We start from the raw sequence: 18,359 nt of genomic DNA, 5'->3' as shown, positions 1-18,359 counted from the left end.
GTGTATCTGAAATACTGCACATAAAGACTGAATTTTATACTACACAGTAGGAATACTGGATTATATTGATCTCAAGTTCATTATTAGAGCACTACTCTTATTGTCTTATTACAATTTCCAGAAAGTAGAATTGGTGATTATTTAATAAAATGTTGTGCCTTTCCTCAGTTAGCAATTACCACTCTCCTCAAACAGAAAATGGAAATAAGGATACAGGCACAGAAATATTTGAGTCACACACCCTCCACTGGAATGATATTCGGTAACCGTCTAGGACATCTTGCCCAGAGACAAGATACCCCACTTGCTTCTACTTCAGACAGGTGTCTATCAAGGGGATTCTTCTGTGGTTTATTCTTATTGTAGAATGCTGCTATTAAGAAACTGGACCACTAACTCTTGACACAGGTTGCCCTGATATGAACACCTACATAGACATTTACCTAACTTACAGAACGGGACCAGTTAAGATTAAATTTAGTATTAAAGTCCAGTAATTTACTGATTTTTTGGTTTAGGAGATTACATAATGAAGCAGAGTTTCTTATCTGGCATGCTTTTGCAGTTGAGTGAAAGTTACTCCAGGCAGCAGAGAGCATGACACAAACACATCCCCAAAAAAGTGCAGGGTACACAGCTTCTCGTAATGGCATCCATCAACATTCTAAACTCATGTGAGCCATGCACAGGTCGACTATTCCTCATTCATGTAAGAAGTCTGATCTTGAGGTAGTTATATACTGGGTAATCCAGCAGCTCAGGCAGCCTGGGGGTCTGCAGTCTTACTGTTACATCCACCTTTGTGTCACAGCATTAACACAGTATCAGCTACTACCGGCTTTCTTGCTTAACGGTCACTTGTATTTGAGACTATAGCTAGACAGGCAGATAGATGGATAAAAGGTAAAAACCTAATTCAAACTTTTCTCACACACACCCCCCATCCTCAAACTCCCTAATTGCCTTAGATATTTCCACAGTGCAATATGCTACCTTCCAGAAGTGTGCTGTTAACAGTAATTTTTCTCAAGATTTCTTTATTGTCTGTTCTTCAGAAATAACCAACTGTATTAGCCAAGGAGATCTGTGCGATTAAAAAAACCATCCTGTACAAAATAAAGGAAGAATGATGAACTTGGAAGCAGGATTTAAGGGCAAGAGAGTTCCACCAGGTTTGTGCATAACTTCCAAGCCCTTCACCCTGTCTACCAGTAATTTGAAAGGCACAAAAGAATCTGTGACATTTATTGTATGTGACATTCAACCATGCAGATGCCATTCGGTTACACACAAAACATCTTTGCTCATCCTGCATTCAAAGAGTCTGTGTTGACCTTACTTCTCTGCCTGTATAATTCCTCTTTTAAGTCCTGAATAATATGCAAGTCATAGATTTTTTTAAAAAAATGCATCTCCAGGAGAAAATAAAACTAACTTAGTCCTCTGAAGATCCTGAAATGCTGTTCAGAGTCTAAGTCAAAGTAACAATTACTAACACTCAGAATACTGAGTTTCTTTGGTAATTCGGAACTCCCAGACTGACTTGGAAGCAATGGAAATGCACACAGCTTATGTTGACTCCACTAGATGCCTTTAATATTTTCCACCTCCAGAAAATGAGCACAGCTTGAGCAGGAAGCACATCATTGCATATTGCTTTACAGGGATACACACACGCGCTCAGCTAATACAGACAGAAGGTATCGTTTATCCCCTGTAATTCACATTAATTTATTTTTATTATTCTTTTATCAGTGCCTTGGGAAGGGGGTATGTTCATATAACTACTTAGTACAGATACATGTCAGTCTTTCACCTAAAGGTTTATAAATAAAAATTCTTCTCCATTATCTTTTTTAACAGAAATGAAAACCAAGCCTGAGACATTTCTCTGACGTACTAGATTAATCTGAATGGGAACAGCACGACCAATTTATTTACATAAAAAAATAAGCTTATCAACCTGCTTTCTCTCACTGTACAGGGTCTGAAATCCTAACACAGCACAGTATCACAGAGCCAGAGATCACTATGTGAAAAAGAAGTCCTAAACATTAAAACTGCTAATGGAAATGTTCTAAGCCAAGCAGATAACATGTGTTGGTATGCAAGTGCATGGCTACACCGAGGAGAATCCAGCCTGTGTCCCGTCTGCATTTCGGCATGGTCACCATGGAAATGAGAACTGGCCTGCACAGAGCCTAACAAAGGAAACCTTTAAATGAAAATAACAACACTGGATAGAGACTGCTCAAGATTTCTGCTGGTGAAAATTACTTGCTTTACTTGCTTTACTTATCTGAAGATGTAGAAACTCCTTACCTGCATTAACCCTACAGGAAAGTATTTTATTCACTTTTAGCTGTTTTGACATTAAGCCATTACATTGGCAGTTCCAGTTATTAGCCCTCATGAAAATACATGACATGAAGTACATGCAAAACCCACTTTAATTCATTCAAAAATTAACAATAGTGAAGAAAGACCACAATGAATAACATTTATATAGTGGCTAAGAAACACAATAAAACCAGGGAGTATTAGTCCTTTTACTCCTTTGACTTCTTAAATCAAAATTCTATGTCACTGAATTGAAAAAGCAAAGAAAAATTCAAAAACTGTTCCAGAGCCAGACAGCACATGGTTAAAACTTATTGGTAAGGTCTCATGTTGACTTTGCCCAAATTATGCACAAATAAATATTAACTTTTAATGTGTTTGGAAGTGTGATGGTAATACCCTGTATACTTTCTAAAATAAACATAATTTGTACAAAATACAAGTCCTGTAATACAGTATGAATGAAGCCTTACTTCAGCATGCAATGCTGTGAAAGGCAAAACTCCAAAAATAATAAATATATAATAACGCTTCTACTACCTAACAAACTCTCCTAAAGTAGGAAAAACTAGTGATAGTTTTAGTTTAAGAAGAGTTCACTGTTGGTGCCTGCTTTCAAACAATCTCCAGATTTTAGAATTATTTTTAACGTTAACATTACTCACAAATATGATAATAAAACAGCAAGGTAACACAAGATCACAAAGACAGAGAAAGGGAAAAATTAAGATGAGTTACACAGCTTTAAGGTGATGTGTGTGTCTGTGTGTTACAATCACACCACATTCTCACCTGGACTTTTATCTTCATTTATTGCACCAAATGTGCAATTTTCACTTGCTATTCAGTTATCAGTTTAGTCCTTGATGCTCAGTACATGGCCTTGTACTTTTTATGTATCATATTTTAACCTACTGCATTAGCAGCTTCCTTGTGGATTCATCTACACATAGCTTGACCATAAGCATATAAGTATTTTCAAGTCCAGAGAATTTATTTTTCAACACTCAAGTGAAAAAGTGAAATGAGAGATCATTCTTAGCCCCATTAAAAAAAGAAAAAAAGAAAAAAAGGAAAAAGATTAAGGTAAAATTACTATTTTTTGATATCTAGTGGTATAGCTAAAACCTTATTTTTTTCAGAATACTTAGCACATTCAAAATACAATTTCCATTGACTTCATTCACAGCTGTGAATTCAGCAGCTTTGCATGTCAAGATGAACTCCTACAACCAGCTCAAGCCAGTGGAAGTGCTGGCTACCAGTGAAAAGGACTTTTCCAACTTCCCTCCCTCCTCTGGCCACAAGCTCTGACTGTCCCCTATGCCAGCACTAACACTTAAATAAATTGCTCAAGCGAACAGAATCGGTTTAGCTCATCTCCAATACTGACCTGGCCCAAAAAAGGGAAAAAATTACTCAGGCAAATCGTCCCTGACCTGTTCCCCAGACCAAGCCCCAGTGGTAGCACAGGGAAGCTGGTGGGAACATGCAATCAGGAATGGACAAAATGTCCTTGCAGCGTCAGCCCCACATTCAGGTCAGCTTAACCAGATCGTGAAAACGCAGCTTCAGTTTTGAGAACCCCTGGCTAAGCAAAGAGAAAGAGAGGAACACAAAAGCTCCAACCACATGTCAAAGATTTGATTTAAATTAGTCGCCTGAAATCGTACTCTGCTTTTGTGATAAAAAAAAGGAGAGAAAGAGTCTAATTTTGCAAGGGAAAACAAAACATACTCCTTTCTCTTCATCCTACCTTTTTCCTTATTCATAGAATATCTTCAAATTTCAAATCTAAACAAGGAAGAAGTCCCAGCCTCTTCAATCACACTACCTTCCCCTGTCCACTAGCAGCAACAGCATGACACATTGATGATAGGACAAATCCAAGTTGCTAAATTATTTCAGGCACTTCCTAACTTTTACATGGTTTTTTTTAATCACAACTTTCATTCCAGTTTAAATAAAAGTGATCTAAAGAAAAATACTATGTTAGTGGGGTCCTCTCCTACCCCTTTATATAGCTCTACAGCCCATTGCCAACAAGGTCCCCAAGAACAACAGGATGTTTTACATCTGCACAGGTCAGATACATACCAAACAGAAAAGGTTAGTTACACTTGGAAATTCTGGATTCTATCCAGAATTTCAGACAACCTCCCCCGTCCCAATTTCAGATAGGGCTGCTTTCTCCTTCAGGCTGCCTGAGTCCCACAAGGAGGCTTGAGGACTTGTGGTCCTCAAGTGGTACACCTGTGGCCCAAAAGACATAACCCTTATTTAGCTGTGATTTTTCACTCTAGAGTTAGATCACGAGAGGGATGTGTGCTTCACAGAGTGGGTATTTTAAGAATATGTCAGAGTTATTCACATCCTGGGTTGCTGCAGGAAGGTGTGTGGTGGGCTTAAATGTGAAGGCCTGCTGAGATAATACACGTGAGGTCACACTAAACTTGATTCCCTCCACTAGTCACTGTCTTCCAACATTACTGCTTGAGAACTGACTCCGAACTGAGTAATTCTCATAAAAGGTAGAACAAGCTGATTCACTCAGAGCCCGGGATTCAGCTAACAATATGCAGTACAGACAATCAGTGGACCAGGACCCAGAAGCAAACTGGAAAGCAGAGTGCCTCAAACAGCAAGGGAGATTGCTGTAAAATACCAAAGAACATGAGAACACAAGGGAGAGTTTCCATGTTTGTGTGAGGTCTAGGTCTACACCTGCAAACAGATACGCCTCGCTACAATTCCAGTAACAGAGGAAGTCTGACCGAGCTCCAGACCAAGGATGGACAGAATTTACATTAGAATCAAGCTGATAAAAATAGATTTATTTCCAGAGGAATGCAGTTTTCCAATGATTTGTTACTTGGCCAAATTTAGGTAGATTTTCAAGACAATGCAATTAGCACCTTCCTGCCAAATTTCAAATACCTACTCTGAAGCATGAGGGCACTAGAGCTTTCCAAAGAAAATGTTACCAGAATTGAGCTGAGGAAAGCTACTGTACTTTCCACTGGCCTCACTCTCAGAAAAAGCTGATCTATTTTGGCTCTGATTTTTAAGAACAGACTGAGGAAAAGAATGGATGCTTAAAATGTAAATTTAAAGAACTAGATGTGGCAAACCTATAAGCAGCTAAAAGCACTGTGTTACAACAGAAAGCATAAGGTTTTGTTGTATAGGTTGCCCTTCATGTACTGTTACTCCTCTTAACATAATCTACTTCTGTATGCCATATACTTTTTGGTCAATGAATAACAAAGTTGGTAGCAAAGTCATATTATGAAAACAGTAGTTCTATTGCATTTTTATTCCTTTCTTCTTGTAGCACCCACAAAGTCTCAATGACTTTCCAAACACAGAAGTACACACCGACAATGAATAGTCCACACCTTTACTTTCGGTTGAGTTTGGAGACATAATGAAGCAATACCCTGGTGTGGTCCATTTAATATTGTAGATACTTTAGAAGTGAATATACTGACATAAAATGAAGTTTAAAATAAACTCATAATATTTTCTTGAAGTACTGACTAATTCAGCTAAGCTAGCCCAACTAAATTAAAGAATATCACCTTTGAAAGTGAAACAGTTCATTAGAATCCAATCAATTTTTAAATTATTATGGGAAAGCTGTAACAGTACCACCACACCAGGACTCCAAGTCATTTGGGGAAAATGCTCCCACCTGAAACCTTTTCTTCCCTTCTACTACAAGATCAAAAAGGCGTATTAACTCAGCAATTACATGCAATAACATCAAATGACATATCTGAAATCAGAATTATGACAGCTTTCAACTGTATAAATGAAGACAAGTCATGAATAGTGCCTGAACAAGGTGGACCATTGTCAGTCTCATTACCAGGGGAATACTCCTCTTGCAATCAGTCCTCCTGCTTTCAGCACCGCTTGACAAACCTTTGCAAATCCTAAAACCCCATGAATTACCAGGCCTGTTAATGGTCCTGGTGAGCAGTGATTGTAACCAGGAGAATGAAAGATGGATTAAGCAAGAGTGCAGAGTGAATGTTTTGCCTATTGATACTTTTAAGACTTTTTCTTTTTTAAAAAAATCATCAGGTTGTTTGTATACTGTAGATCTCATTGCAGGTTAATATTTTTGTATTTGATTTCATACCCTGCAGCCGCACATTCCACTGCAGTGTTTGCTATAGTTACTGAAAGAACAAGTTGGGACAGCTCATGAGTAAAAACTTATTTTTATGCTGCTTCTTCAGTGACTTGCTAATTAAGGGCTTGTGAGAGTATACAGCAATATTAAAACTCTGGAAGTACTTGGGATTCGCTCATGGCAAGTGAATACGATGGCTTATAGTTCCTAGGAAAATATATGTAATGGTGATTTCGTCAGCCAAGGGAAGGAGGAGATGGTTCAAGTTTCCCTGTCCTTTTCCAAGGAGCGACATCTGCCCAACAGGGTGGGAACAGACCTAGAGGAATCTTGCAAATTAGGAACAACATCCACAGTGAGAGTATCTTCTTCCCTTGCAGAAAGGCATAACTGCCATAAAACCGCGTATTCACCCATCAAACTGCACCCGTTCCCCCCCCGCCCCCAGCGCGCGCACACTCCATTTTATGGAAAGGTGAACTCCATGCCAGCGCGGGAGTTTAGGCGTTTAACTGCCTTTAAAAACGCCGCCGGTGCACCGCACTCCACACGCGGCCGCAACCACACACGCCCCTGGCCCAGAAACCGCAGACGCGCTCGCAGCCGGGCACCCCCCGCCCGGCTCTGCCCCGTCCCCGGTGCCGCGGTGAGAGGCGGCGGCCGCAGCCGGAACTCGGCCCCCGCTCCGCGCCCGCGGGCCGAGACCCTCCCGGAGCGGGGAGACCCTCCCGGAGCGGGGAGACCCTCCCGGAGCGGGGAGACCCTCCTACCCAGAGCGAGGAGGACCAGCGGCGGCAGCAGCAGCAGCGCCGCAGAGCCCATGGCGCGGTGCGGTGTGGAGGCCGGGCCGATGTCGTTCCCGAACTGGCCGCTTCCCAGCGCGGCACTGAGCGCCACCTGCTCCTCGGCGCTCCGAAATACCCTCCTCCTCCTCCTCTTCCTCCTTCTCCTCCTCCTCCACGCCCCCTGCGCGCCGCGGGCGCTGAGCGGTCGGAGGCAGTTCCCCAGCCCCTCTCCCGCCCGCACCCGCGGTTCTCGCCGGCGGGGTTCCGGCCGTCCCCTGCAAACTCTGCCGCCGCGTTGTCCCCTCGCACCCCCCCGCCACCAGTTTCACTCCCTAGAGCAGACACGGGCCCTCGGCGCAGGCTCCGCGCCCGCTGCTCGGCGCGGCGCTGGGAGGAGGGTCCCGAGGCGAGGACCGGCACGGCAGGACCCGGTGCCGCAGCCCCGGGTACCCTGAGACAATACTTCGGAGGGGTGGGGATGCCTCTTCCCGAGATTTGGGGTCAGAAAGAGGTAGAGTCCTGGTAAAACGTGGGTTTATGTGACAGCGTAGAGTGGCTGTCTTCCCCGAGTATTGATCGCACATGTAACGACAGCGAGTCTGGATCTTCCCCTTTAAATTACATTCCTGCAGTGTATGCCCCCAGCCATGCAGGAGTGCACAGGATCCAGGAGCCTTGCGACCCAACTGCTTCCAAGTTGGTAGTTTGGATGTATTGCCGATGCAGCATACTGCTTACGTTGGCTTAAGGTGCCAGGGCAATATCCAGGGAAACAGTGTGAATCGAGACCAGTAAAAGTAGGGTGGTGAGGATTTCAACTTCCTAAGAAATCTGAAAGAAGTGCGAAGTGTGGGGTACCTGTGTACTGTGCAGCTTTCAGCCTATCTAGCCTCGTCAGCACTGTTTGATTACTGCATATTCAGAGTATTCGAAAAACATTGATTTTTCTCCATCCTACGGTTCTGGTAAATACCAAACTCTGTGGAACTACCTCTTCATGTGGGATGTATTCTATTTTGTAGCAATGATTTCTACATAGCTGAATAATTTCGAACTTTTTGGCATTAACATTGTGTAATGAAAAAGATAGTTTGCTCAGAAAACTGAAATAGCAATGCTTCCTTCCTTCCCCATTCTTAGCATCTAGGTCATGGTCCTTTTAGGTGTGACGCAGACTATAGCTTTTATTTCAGGAGTCCTATAAAAAAGTACATATGTTCTCTCAGTTTCATATTTCTTTTTAACATTCTGAATACGAATTTTAAGTTCAAATGAAGAAGCCTGTCAACAGGTACTTGTTCAATGGGTACTTATTTGGACATTGGTTCCTTATGATGTTCTTTATGACCTCAAGAAAGGTCTGCCAGGACATTAAAATCATTGATGATGATGATTCATTTAATGAAGTAGAGCAGGGTCCTGTCCCTGTATAACTCACATTGATTTCTTTCATGTATTTACTCTTTTAGGACACACAGATGTGTTATGCATCCTAATGTATGAACGTGCACATGGGCTTGCTGTTTGCGAACACTTCCCAAGACGCTGTCGCTTTGAACTCTGAAGTCCTTGGTCACTCAATACAAGGAATGACTCACGTGCCTCTCAGAGCAGTCCCTGGGCTTCCTCTTCGTACTGTCACAGAAGCCCTGCAAACAGACACTCCAAGGCGCAGATACCTAAGGCAGAAACGTCAGCTTCAGCACCAAGTGCGATCCAATGACCAGTAGGCAAATTGTGAGCAGGAAAGCCGCTCTAGCCGCTTCTCTTCCTCTCTGCACTGAGTGTATAAATACGTTACGGCTCTGGGACAAGGAGGAAAATCTGTACTTCCACAAGGAATAATAACAACACTAATTAATGGATGCTAATGAAAGAACAGTAACAAACAAACAAAAAATCCACAGCATAGAAAAAAATGGTTTCTTAATAGATGAAATAAACTTAGAATCCCCCTCTGCCCCACCCTAGAATAACCTCCGCAGACTAGATGTCTCAGTTTCCTAAGAAACAATGTCTTTTTATTCAGTTACATCATTGTAATTATAAATATACCCTAAGGATACGAAACTTTCTTCCTCACCCAGACACAATGTTGAAAAATAGTTTCTCACAGAAAAAAGGCTGTCTCCCAGGGTGTTGCTTCTCAGACCAACATTCGTCTGTATCTACAAAGAATAGGTCATAGGAGAATAAAAAATACTGTGAGAATTATTGCATTCTTTAACAATATTCCCTTAGATGAATACTTCTGTTTCAAAGAGATTATAAGGCATTTGATAACAATTTCTTGTATAATCCTGAATTGTGTATTGCATATTAATTCAAAATAAGGTTTTCTATATTGTTCAGTATTTCACCTTTTTGACTCTCTTCTGCTATTTTATATATATTACACTTATTCTGAAAAATTATTCTTTATTATAGTTAAACTGCACTGAAAGAAAAAAAATCTTTTGGAGAACTGTTTGGTTAGTGCTCTTTATCTTTGCAATTTAAAACAGGGCCTGATACACACCCTATGCCCTACATGTCTTCCTTTTTTAATGATGTGTTTTATAGCACCCTGTTTTGTCTGCTTGTCAGTGGTCACAGGGACACTTGCCAAAAACACCGTATCTGCCTGAGCTTGTTTGCAAAGTTTCAGGCTTGGTTCTATGCAAATATGGATTATTTGAACATTAGAAGAAGCTATTCTGTTGGCAAGTGCCAAACAAACCGTCTTCACGGTAAAGACTGTGGGAAGCAAGTTACTTAATCAGTTTTACTACAGAATGTTCACTATAATTTTTGCATTTTCAAGAAAAATTAAAAGCTGCAGAGGGAAGTACTGAGCAAATATTTGATTTCTAAAAGATATTCTGGTGAACACATACTTAATAATAATTTTTACTGTGGAATTTTACAACTAATATGTGGTATTCCAGCTTTTTAATTGATGACAAAATGTATAATTAACGCCAACATTCTCAGAAAAACATTCAAGTATTTCTATTTTTGTCATCTGCGAGGTGTGGCCACAGAATCAGAGTTTCTGTGGTATGCAAATCTGAGGAATTTTTTGTTAATGTATATCTGGGAAGGGCTTTTGTGAAGGTGATGTAATTTATACATGGGAGGCCAAGGTATATGGCTCCAGGTCACTCCTTTGATGTGACTTGGCTGAAGATGTTGGAAGGGCTACGAAGTCTCAGTTATTATTTTTGCCAGACACATGATGTCAGTAACAAAAATGTTATGTTAAAGGCTGCACTGAAGGAAAAAAGAATAAGCTATGAAAAAACCCGCCCCAAACCCAAATCTAAAAAGGAAATGTTAAAATTAGATGTGAGGATGTAGTTTAGACATTAGTAATAATTCAGTTTGGGACTTAAACTGGAAAAGGTCAAAAATACACAAATGAGATTCTAAGAATTATTTAGGCAACAAATAGAGAATAAAACAGTGCTTTGCTATGTTAGTATCCAAACCAAATATTTTTGACACTTTTGACAATTTTAGTTCCATCATCTCAAAATGCTACAGCAGAACTTGAAAAAGTTGAGATAGAGTAAGGAAGGTGGGGAATTACCTCAATACCAAGACTAATTAAGTAAATTAGGACTCTTTGCTCTAGAAAAGAGATGCCTTTAAAAAGACATAGTAAAAGGGGCATGGACCAGGCTGATGGAGTCAGTTGTACTCTTTCTTTTACAATACACGAGGGAGGGATGTCTGATGAAGCTACCACATAGCAAGATCCCAAGCACACATACAGGCTTGGTGATGAGTGGATTGAGAGCAGCCCTGAGGAGAAGGACGTGGGGGTATTAGTGGATGGAAAACTGACTATGAGCCAGCAGTGTGCACTCACAGTCCAGAAAGCCAACCCTATCCTGGGCTGCATCAAGAGGAGTGTGGCCAGCAGGTCGAGTGAGGTGATTCTCTCCCTCTACTCTGCTCTCATGAGACCCCATCTGCAGTGCTGTGCCCAGCTCTGGGGGCACCAACAAAAGAAAGACATAGACCTGCTTGAGTGTGTCCAAAGGACGCCATGAAGATGTTCAGTTGACTGGAGCACCTCCCCCATGAGGACAGGCTGAGAGAGTTGGGGTTGTTCATCCTGGAGAAGAGAAGGCTCTGGGGAGACCTTATAGCGGCCTTCCGGTACTTAAGGGGGGCTACAGGAAAGATGGGGAGGGACTCTTTATCAGGGGCTGTAGGAATAGGACAAGGCGTAAGTAACAGTTTTAAACTGAAAGAGGGTAGTTTTAGATTGGATATAAGGAAGAAATTCTTTACTGTGAGGGTGGTGAGACACTGGCACAGGTTTCCCAGAGAAGCTGTGGCTGCCCCCTCCCTGGCAGTATTCAAGGCCAGGCTGGTTGGTTTGAGCAACCTGGGCTAGTGGAAGGTGTCCCTGCCCATGGCAGGGGTTGGAACTAGATGATCTTTAAGGTCCCTTCCAACCCAAACCATTCTGTGAATCTATGAATCATATTGAATTTTAAATGAATTAGGTGAGACATATTTAAGTCTTAATTCATTGCTTTTTTTTTTTCTTTTTTTTTTTTTTCTTTTTTATATTGTTTGCCACTTGAACATGTTAAGCTAATCAAAAGTAATACTGATTATAAAATCCCCCCAACCTTTTGGTATATACATAACTGCTGATTGGACCTATTCTCAACTGATCATTTGCTACATTGCCTACATTAGTTACTAAACCCTGAGTTAAAGTTGAAATATCTGAAATGAATGTGGAGGATAAAACATGGTAATGGAATCAAGTGTCATCTAGTTGACCAGATGTACAAAAGTGATCTTTATCAGATTGCACAAATCTTATTCATTCTGTAAGAAAAATTCTCTTGGAAGGGGCAGGGAAGAGGCACAAATAGGCCAGCCCTCAACAACTGAAATGAAACCTGAAGGTGCTTTGCATGAAGGGACACACTATGTTGCAGCAGTATCTTATAAGACACGTATTGCTCTCTAAATATACTCGCTACTGGCTGTTTGCTGAGAACTATAGGCATCTTTCTAAATACTGGAAATTCATGACATAAACAAGGCCAGTGTCTGTGAATTAATTTTGACAGATCCCTCAAATAAATGGCAAAACCAACTCGTTAGTTTTTGAGGTTTGTGAGTCTCAAAAAATACAACACCAATACCACCCGAACTGTTTTTTTTTTCTGACTAACAGGGTAGTGGGAATTTTCAGCTGAACTGAATAGCATAATAAGTATTAGCATCTGTTGCGGCATAGTGTAAAATGACTGAGGCCAGAGAAATAGGCTCTTGTCAGTGAGATTTTACGGCAAGAAAGAGAGTTACTAATGGCTATTAATTTGGGCCGTGAGAAAGGTTTGCCTATAAAATTCCCCAAAAGGAAGGAAAATTAATGGCTTTTCTCAGAATATGTCTACTGTCACAAAATTTCAAAACTTCAAATACTTTTTAGAGAAAACTGAGGAGATTCTCTGTTTTTTCCTCTTAACCTCTCTGACCTCTGTAATGGAAGAGGATTTGAAGAAATTTTTGCTAGAGAGATATCCTATTCCTTTACCTCAGGAGGAAGAACAATGGCACCCTTCACATGAATAAACCTTAAGGACTATAACTAATACTAAACCAGATATGTGAAGCTTCAAAATCAATATTAACTTCCAGTACTAAATCAAGCTGAACCATAACTGAGAAGTGGGATTTCACCATGACCACTGCTGAAGGTGAACAGAGAGTGTACGAAGAGGGTGGACAAAGTGTGCCAAGACAACTGGCCTGCTAGATCTAAATGTGCAATTCACTTTGAATACTTCTGCTCCCTCTTCCATTTCTTTGAAAATCCCTAGGAGGTGCAACATTCAGTCAGCCCTTGAGGAATGTCTGTCCTTTCTGTGAAGACTTACGGTACTGAGAAAAGGAGAAGGGCAGAAGGGTAAGTGTACGAGAAGTAAAGGGGCACTATGCCCTACTCTAGTAGAGTCAGAAGAACAATATGTCTGAGCATCTTTTACTCATGCTTTTTTTGACTGAATGAGCAAAGTCCAGTATCTCTGGGTGTCATCCCTCAGTCTTTGTAATTAAAACATGATTGCACTGACGGTAGCTCACTTTATCATCCACTTCTTTAAACAGAATCCAGTTGTGCTGTCTAAACTCTGGTATCAGCCGGTTACTAAAACGTCATCAGTGCTTTAATCTTTAGGACTCTTCACTCTTACAGGGCTCATACCACACTCACTGCATGAACTGCTATTGCCTTTGAACTGTGGAGGGTTAGGGATGCTTCTGCTAAATGCAATGAATTATAAATCAATTTTGTACAAATGATACATAACATGACACTTGCTGTGAAAAAGTGATTCCAGTGCTTTTTTAATTCCACTGAAAAGCAATTTAAAGCAAACAAACATAGAAGTGTTGTTTTTTTTTTCCCCTGGTTTTCATTGAAATACTCCCATGGACAATGTCCAGCAAACTCTAATGATCAGATATATACAGAGTAGGGCATTTGGTAAGCACTCCCCTGTGACTAGACAGGATGTTGCTATTAGAGAACTGTGATTCACCATCAAAGTAGTTTCTGATGAGATAACAGTTAAGTAATTACATGGTTTGTAACGTTTTCTAAAAGTTAACTGTGATATAAAAGGTGTAATCTTTGTCTTCTAGGAAGTTTTGATATAAATGTTTACTAGGCTTTAAGGAAGATTATGTCAGCCGTTTACAACTATGCAAGACAACATCAGTTGTGTCACAGGGAGAAGTACAGAAAAATCACTGGATAAGAAGAATGGTTACATGAATTAATACGTCTTCAACTTTTGTCTATGTAATGTCATGAAAACAAATCTGTGTCAGGAAGTCGTATGGTCCTCTGAAAGCTTTCACATGTGGCTATAAGTACAGGAGCCATACAATTAATAACATTGTATTTCTGTCAGCTTGACCACATTCAAGCTTTCCTTGATGTCATGCTGTGCAAGAATGCTTGTTTCTACAGTAGCTTTCTGTTGACAGGTAGATGGATTTGTCTTTATGTACTGAGATGGCTTTATATTATTTTTATATCAATGAAAAGCAAACAAACTACAAAGGAGGCTCACAGACTTTAAATTTTTTTAATCAGTAAAACACTTGAAATAATTTTACAGGAAAAACAAAATGCTGTGCAGAATGTTGTGATTTTCTTAAAAAGGATGCAAATTCCCTCTTATTCCTATAAAGCTGTATAATTAACAACAGTACATTCTGATTCTCTTGCTCTGCTTTTAGGGATCACCATCTATACAACAGTTAATTCAAGAAATTAAAACAATTAGACTATGTGGAATTGATTAGATGAGTGTGACCCTAACTCCAGCATCTCAGTGCTGAGTGAGATGAAAACCCTTGGCTCCAGTTGAAGGTGGATTCCCCTGACTCAAGCTCTGCAGAAGAGGAACATCATGCTTGAAATGATGCAGCACAGGATATGTACTAAAGGGCTCAGGTAAGGAGTCAGGAAAGGTGGGTTGTGTCTGTAGCAAGGGTTCATGATACAGAACCCTAGAGTGACACCAGACAAGCACAGGAACATAACCAGCAGCCCAGGGAGATTGCTCTCATGTAGATGCTGTTTTCTTAGTCTTCTAAAATTACATATGGGATCAACAACCTCTAGAACAGCCTCAAATTGAAGTAGGAGTGATGGTTTAAAGCTCTTGCTCTATTCCAGATAAGTTCAATGAGACAGAAATGTAGCCTGTCCTTTCCCTCTAAGATTAGTTACTTCAGTGCTGAAGTTAGAAACTGAGCTGGGCCAGACTCCCTCTGTTGCTTAAGTTCTGGTTATACACCTAAATTTTTTTTTTTTTTTAAACAGGCTTTTATTTGAATGAAAAAATCTTTAGCTTGTTAGTTATTAGAATCATATTACAATCCTAATATATCTTTTTATAGAGGATCAAAACAGATTACATGCTGTTCTGATATTTTTTTGTGCCTGCCAAATTTCAGTGAGATGTTCCTGATGTTTGCAATATTACTTTCAGTAGGGTTTTCTGTTGTATATAATGAAAAGCAGTAAAATACTGCTCTTGCAGTGTTGTGCAGAAAGGCTGTTATGTATAAAAATAGTGATTTTACTAATTTAACCTGCATAGTAATAATGTGCTATAGTGCTATCCCCTTTGAATACTAGTATTTTAAATAGATACGATAATTGAAAATCTGATAATAAGACAAACATGAAAAGGAAGAAAGCATCATGACAAAGACAAAGGCAGTGTGGTTATATGAAGCTTATTACTGTTTTTACAGTGCAAAGCAAGTCTAAAAAGAATAGAACACTGATCTCAAACATACTTTGCATTTATAAAATAGGTATTTTTGCATAGTCTTTATCTAGGGAAATAGACTCTTCTATTGACTTACATTTTTTCAGTTAGGCTGATGCTTTAAAATAAGATATGAAATGTCATCGGAAAAGTAAAAAGCTCATCGTAACTAAAAAGTAAAAAACTTAAAATGAAAGTATGCTGCATAAAGATGACATGTGGCTTGTACAACTTGTGAGTAATCTTATGAAACCAGGAAAAATGACCTCATGGTTAACAAACTGGCTGAATAATAATAAATATAAGTATTTCTGCTGCTACCATGGACTTTCTATGTATGCATTGGTGAGTCACAATTCCTTCATAAGTCTGTTCCTTTACAAAACCACAATAGGATAACAGCAATGCTAAGTCTTTACAGAGATACTATAAGGAAAACAAATTTACAGTTCTGAGGCATTCAGATGCTCTAGTGATATGGTGACAAGTGCCATTTAAATCTTTCAAACAAATTGGCAAAATCATACATTTTCTTAAAATAAAACCTGCATGTCATGTGGAACTGAAAACAGCTCTGCAAATATTAATTTATCATCACTGTTTAGCAAATGGATTTTTGCCTTCCTTCGAGGGCTATTTAACCAGCGTGATAAATGAAGATGGGATTCTATCCACAACTCCTCTATCTCATTTTTTGCTGCCATTCATGTCTTTCTTATGTACTCAGAACTCATAGCCTTTCAGCGAGGGTGCACTTTCAGGCATGCAGACTAGCACAGCAAGCAAGTCTGCCAAGCCGGTGGCTCTCTCAGACTCTGCAAAGCACAGCCACCCACAGTGTTCCCACGGAGGGCTTTACCCTCTTCTCTGAGTCATGCTGCTACCTTCAGCTGACTGTTGTTATGAAACAACCACCTTTCCCACAGACACAAGGAGAAATTGTAAACACTTTCAAACTTAATCCCACTTGCTGCATTCACATAAGTCTCACCCTTTCCCAACAACTACTCTCTAATTTAGGAACTAAATAGAAGGGACCTAAGAGTGACAGCATCTTTCAGGCAATAAAGCACCTTCCGGCACACTTCCAGAGGTGTCCTTGCCAGCATGTTAAACCCAGTCTCTGGTCTCTTCTTAAAGAAAAAAAAGTCTTTATAAAATATAATACTGCTTTTTAAGCTATTGCTAAAGTCAGTGCTAAGTTAAAACCTTTTGGAAAACTACATTTATTTTTTTTTTTACATTTCAGTAACATTTGTACTAAGAGGAGGAACAAATTTTCCTGGCTTCCTTGGCAAGTCAAATCTCTTCTGCAAACAAGTACATCTTATAGAATTTAGTATGTCTCCTCAACATTTTCTGATCTATTGGCAACCAATGCTGAGCTGTCTCACGCTGAGGCAACATCACACTTTGCCAGCATGCCTCCATTTTCTCATGTTAGTTTTGTGTGGCTGCAAGTAATATAGGAAGCTCTCAAGGACAAGGCATAGCCCAAGAGCCCTGGGGAGAGATCCTCATACAAGGAAGACAAGTGTGTGAAAGAAAAGAGGAAACTGAATAGTCTAAATAGAAAGAAAAAAATTTCTTAAAGAAATCTTTTGCTATCTACATTTCAGTGTGTTCTCATAGAAACTTTTAATCTTTGACACAAAATAAACATAATTTGTTAAGTGCTTATTTAATATGCAAGTTCTTCATCACTTCTTAAACTATAATAAACTTATAATACTAGAAGAAGCTTGCCAGTGCTGAATTTTCTATCTGTGCTCTTTTGTTAATTATTATTTTGTACACTTTAAACTCATGGGATTAAATAGCTATGCAATAAATTTACAGTGACAGTTTATGAAGCACCCTCCTGGCTACTCCAAGATATACAGCAAGAGTCAAACTTTCAGGGTACCTCTAAAGATTTTCTGCATAAATATGGATATTTCAGTTTGCAGATACAATTGTGCCCCTGCTTATTTCAGTACAATGTGCAATCAGATGGGCTTTTAGGTTTTGTGCCTACATTTTTAGGCCTGCCAAAAATCTGTTCCAAGTTCAAACAGTTATGTAATGGATCAATTCTTTATGGATTGCTTGACCATAAAAATCTCTTTCTTGGAGTGTCCTGGGTTAAACTGGACACATTAAAATGAGCAGAAAGAGAAGTCCAAGGTATTTCAGTAATTTTCACCAAAAATCCTTCAGGTGCTTCTACCTTCTGAACTGTCATTACATCAGTTATCATACAGTATTTGGTGCATTCTCAAAGTCTGCATGTTCTGCTTCATGAACTGACAGTCTGCTGTCACAGAACTGACATACGGAGGAAATTTTGAAAATGATGCTTTTTCTTTTTGAAAATTGTAAGGTGATAAAAGACTGGAACTGCTACATACAAGCTGACTTGTTGCATAATTTGTAATGAAAAATGATTCCACATACACAGGTATATAAAAATATGGTTATGCATTTTCCATATTAAAAAATGTTAGAATCTTTGAACTCACTCTCCAAAAATGACTAACACTTGAAAGTATGTCTTTGAGTATCACAAAAGGCTGTTTATTCTTTTGCATCATTCCTTTGCATGTGTCCTTGATTTGTTCTTGTTCTGCTTCTTGTTTTTGTAATGCACCGGAGTTTAGAAAACATGGTGACCACTGTGACGAAGTTTATAATTTTACAGTAATGTTGTTGAGGCAGACCTGAGCAAAAATTTCTGCTTTTTTTTTTCCTTCATTTCTCCATTTTCTTCTTTAGTGGTCTCTTGAAAAATCCAGCCTGCAGAAAAGA

General features: G+C 39.7%; 2 protein-coding genes across 3 annotated transcripts in view; both read right to left on the bottom strand.

Annotated features, from left to right (window-relative positions):
- The window catches only part of ITGA2 (integrin subunit alpha 2), a 71,637-nt gene extending 64,284 nt beyond the window's left edge, over window positions 1-7,353 (bottom strand). Inside the window, exon 1 of the mRNA XM_074932671.1 lies at window positions 7,252-7,353. Coding sequence (XP_074788772.1) covers window positions 7,252-7,303 — 52 coding nt within the window. The 5' untranslated portion in view covers window positions 7,304-7,353. The remainder of the gene's footprint in view (window positions 1-7,251) is intronic.
- Window positions 7,354-14,361: 7,008 nt separating this feature from the next.
- ITGA1 (integrin subunit alpha 1) overlaps window positions 14,362-18,359 on the bottom strand; it is a 75,742-nt gene continuing 71,744 nt past the window's right edge. For both annotated transcript variants that reach the window (XM_074931668.1, XM_074931669.1), the window contains exon 30: window positions 14,362-18,347. In XM_074931668.1, coding sequence (XP_074787769.1) covers window positions 18,303-18,347 — 45 coding nt within the window. In that variant the 3' untranslated portion in view covers window positions 14,362-18,302. The remainder of the gene's footprint in view (window positions 18,348-18,359) is intronic.

This window comes from Athene noctua, chromosome Z (assembly GCF_965140245.1).
Source record: "Athene noctua chromosome Z, bAthNoc1.hap1.1, whole genome shotgun sequence".
Lineage (NCBI taxonomy): Eukaryota > Metazoa > Chordata > Aves > Strigiformes > Strigidae > Athene > Athene noctua.
This window is presented reverse-complemented; position numbering and strand designations above follow the sequence as displayed.